The 4,168-nt window shown below is 38.4% G+C and overlaps 1 protein-coding gene across 8 annotated transcripts in view; it reads right to left on the reverse strand.

The window, feature by feature from the left end:
• The window catches only part of RFX3 (regulatory factor X, 3 (influences HLA class II expression)), a 333,454-nt gene that overhangs the window by 24,638 nt on the left and 304,648 nt on the right, over positions 1–4,168 (reverse strand). For all 8 annotated transcript variants that reach the window (XM_010860700.1, XM_010860702.1, XM_010860699.1 and 5 more), the window contains one exon: positions 1,324–1,477. In XM_010860700.1, the coding sequence (XP_010859002.1) occupies positions 1,324–1,477 (154 nt within the window). The remainder of the gene's footprint in view (positions 1–1,323; positions 1,478–4,168) is intronic.

The raw sequence follows: 4,168 nt of genomic DNA on the forward strand, positions 1-4,168 counted from the left end.
ATGTATGGATGTGAGAGTTGGACTGTGAAGAAGGCTGAGCACCGAAGAATTGATGCTTTTGAACTGTGGTGTTGGAGAAGACTCTTGAGAGTCCCTTGGACTGCAAGGAGATCCAACCAGTCCATTCTGAAGGAGATCAACCCTGGGATTTCTTTGGAAGTAATGATGCTAAAGCTGAAACTCCAGTACTTTAGCTACCTCATGTGAAGAGTTGACTCATTGGAAAAGACTCTGATGCTGGGAGGGATTGGGGGCAAGAGGAGAAGGGGACGCCAGAGGATGAGATGGCTGGATGGCATCACTGACTCGATGGACGTGGGTCTGAGTGAACTCCGGGAGCTGGTGACGGACAGGGAGGCCTGGCGTGCTGCAATTCATGGGGTTGCAAAGAGTCGGACATGACTGAGCGACTGATCTGATATCTATCTATCTATCTATTTCTGCAAACTTTTTTCTCAGTTCTTTTCCATTATATTTTATTATAAAACATTGGATAAATTTCCCTGTGCCGTATGGTAAAACCTTGTTTATCTACTGTATATACAGTAGTGTGCATCTGTTAAACCTATGTGTTAGTCGCTCAGTCAGGTCTAACTCTTTGTGGTACTATGGACTGTAGCCCACCAGGCTCCTCTGTCCATGGAATTCTCTCGGCAAGAATACTGGAGTGTGTTGCCATTCCCTTCTCCCGGAGATCTTGACCCAAGGATCGAATCCGGGTCTCTTGCATTGCGGGCAGCTTCTTTATTGTCTGAGCCACCAGGGAAGCCTGATTTACATTATTATTAATCCTATATTCCCCAATTTATCCCTCACCTGCTTTCCTTTTGGTAACCATAATTTTGTTTTCCACGTCTGTATGTGTTTTTGTTTTGTAAATAAATTTATTTGTAACTATTTTCTTTAGATTCCACATATAAATATCATATATCTGTCTACATCTGATTTACTTCACTTGGTATGATAATTTCTAGGACCATCTATGTTGCTGCAAATGGCATTATCTGATTCTGTTTTATGGTTGAGTAATACTAAGGATTTTTAAGTCCAGTCATTCTCAAGCTTTTTTATATAGAGACTTTTATAGCATATTGAAATATTCCATGTACTTTTCCATGATATCATCTACAATCTTAGAATCTTTTGACTAATAAAATATGAACAAAGGGATTTAGGGACTCCCTGAAATAACTATACAGGATCTCTGGAGTCCAAGACTCATTGATTAGAAACCATTGCTTTGATAATTAATATTTAGATTAAAATAAAATTCAGATCTTTTTAGAAAGCCTTGTGGGTCATAGCTCATTTAGCTTCTCTTACCTCACCCATGACTGCTATGGGTGTCTCTCCTGTTGCCTGAGCAACACGATGTTCTACTAAGTAGAACATGTATTCATCGTAGAGTAGACGGATCAGGTGGAAGGAGCCAAAGCTAGCAGCACTGCGTAGAGTTAAGTCCCGAATAACCATTGAGCTGTTCCAAGAGAAAAGACACAGATGCAGCCAGTGTTAGTGACCAGGATTCGCGTTCAGCCTACTTTTCCCATTAAAAGAAGTTATAGGTCTAACAGATTGGTATAGTGCATGACTTTCCATGGAATAATTTCATAAGTGAAGCAGCTGGCTTAACTCTTTCAAACAGAGTGGCAAAGAGGTAATCTTCATTAGGACTTGACTAGATCCTTATGAGAACTAGATAGGCACTCACTGGGAAAAACCATTTTACTATCATAAGCAAGTTGACAAATTGCTCAGAATCAATTAAAAGAAAAGATTTTTGGAAGGGTGACAATTCATCACCATAAGAAAAAGCATCTCAAAGTGAAAGTCTTATGATGATGGGTAAACACTGTATCACCATCTCTCAATGACTTCTGAGGTACACTTTGGGAAAAATATGAATTTGTCCCTGACTAAGTTTACAAAATACACTATGCAATGTTTACAAATACACAAGCAAGTTTACAAATATACTAAGCAATGTTCCCAGATGTGGCAATGTAGAATGTAGGAGAGGACATACAGGGATCCTTGCAACTTTTGTTGGAAGGCAAATTTATTAAATGATTCTACTTCGGTACTGATTTTCATTAAATTACAGTGATTCTCCCATTAGCAAGAGCGTAATAAAGTCAATTAAAAATGCATAACCTTGAAAAATATGAATGTGTAACTATAACATACCAAAATATGAAATATATTTTTAATTAAGTACTAAAAATACACTCTATTATACTCAAAATAGAAGTAAGTCAAAATAAAATTTTGGCTTCATTGAAGACATGTCAATTATTAAGCTTGACCATGCACTTCAAATCTTAATATTTTTAACTTAGAGTCAGAGTAGGATGTATGTGTGTGTATGTGAGTGTTTCTCCTCACTTTCATTTAGTGTCTTTCTCTAGAGGTTTTTGTCCTACACAAATTAAAATAGCCATTATATTCTCAGATACGAGGAAGAGAGAGAATCTCACTAATGTATGGGTTAATATCGCTAAAGGGCTTCCCTGATGGTTCAGGGGTAAAGAATCCACCTGTCAATGTAGGAGAAGTGCGTTTGATCCCTGGGTTGGGAAGATCCCCTGGGGAAAGATATGGCAACCCACTACAGAATTTCTGCTTGAGAAATTCTACGGACAGAGAATCCTGGCAGGCTACAGTGCATGGGGTCACAAAGAGTCAGACACGACTTAGTGACTGAACAACAAACAACGATATTCTTAAGCCTTATTTTGCAATGAAGAACTGTAAAATGCTGGACAGATGGAAATACAGAAGACTGTACTTTTGTTTTCTCTTTCACTTTTAACCTTAATTATATAGTGGCTACTAATGCATCAGATTCTACACATTCAACTTGGCAAGTGACAGATCACAATTGTACATCTAAAGCCCTAAAGCCCTGAATTCTGATTCTGGTTTTTCATTAATTCACTGTCAATCTCAAAAAACACCATTTCCTCGAGAGTGTTTTCCTTTTGGGTGAAAATAAAAGCAATAATTTAGGCCTTATCTAATTTATGTGATTATTTCAAAGATAGAGTGGGTTAAAGGTTGTGAAATAAACTTATGAATGAATAGGACAAGACTCAAATATAAGTGATTATGATCCTAATACACAGAACAGGAGGAGCTGAACTTCTCACTCTCATTTGGTTATGGCAACCAAGAATAGGTGTTACAATAAGATGGCAGAGAATCCCTCCTTCTGTGGATTTACTTACTAAAAAGAAAAAAAAAAAAACATTGTTTTTCATCCACAGGTTTGGAGTCAGATCCACATTAACCACTATATGATCTTGATTGTATATCATTCAACATTTTAAGGTTCAAAATTAGCTTGAGAGTCAAGTGAGATAATGTGTGTGAGATCCTAAAAAAACTGGCTATTGCTACACTATTACGAATGTTGGAGTTCAGTTCAGTCGCTCAGTCATGTCTGCCACTTTGCAACCCCATGGACTGAGCACGCCAGGCCTCTGTGTCCATCACCAATTCTTGGAGTTTACTCAAATTCATGTCCATTGAGTTGGTGATGCCATCCAAACATCTCAGCCTCTGTCATCCCTTTCTCCTCCCACCTTCAATCTTTCCCAGCATCAGGGTCTTTTCCAATGAGTCAGTTCTTCACATCAGGTGGCCAAAGTACTGGAGTCTCAACTTCAACATCAGTCCTTCCTATGAATATTCAGAACTGATTTCCTTTAGGATGGACTGGTTTGATCTCCTTGCAGTCCAAGAGACTTTCAAGAGTCTTCTCCAACATCATAGTTCAAAAGCATCAATTCTTCAGTGCTTAACCTTCTTTATAGTCCAACTCTCACATCCATACACGATTACTGGAAAAACAATAGCCTTGACTAGATGGACCTTAGCTGGCAAAGTAATATACTCTGCTTTTGAATATGCTGTCTAGGTTGGTCATAACTTTTCTTCCAAGGAGCAAGGGTCTTTTAATTTCATGGCTGCAGTCACCATCTGCAGTGATTTTGGAGCCCCCCCAAATAAAATCCGTCACTGTTTCCACTTTTTCCTCATCTATTTGCCATGAAGTGATGGGACCAGATGCCATAATCTTACTTTTCTAAATGTTGAACTTTAAGCCAACTTTTTCACTCTCTTCTTTCACTTTCATCAACAGGCTCTTTAGTTCTTCTTCACTTTC

This window comes from Bison bison, unplaced genomic scaffold, assembly GCF_000754665.1.
Source record: "Bison bison bison isolate TAMUID 2011002044 unplaced genomic scaffold, Bison_UMD1.0 scf7180017864469, whole genome shotgun sequence".
Taxonomy (NCBI): domain Eukaryota; kingdom Metazoa; phylum Chordata; class Mammalia; order Artiodactyla; family Bovidae; genus Bison; species Bison bison.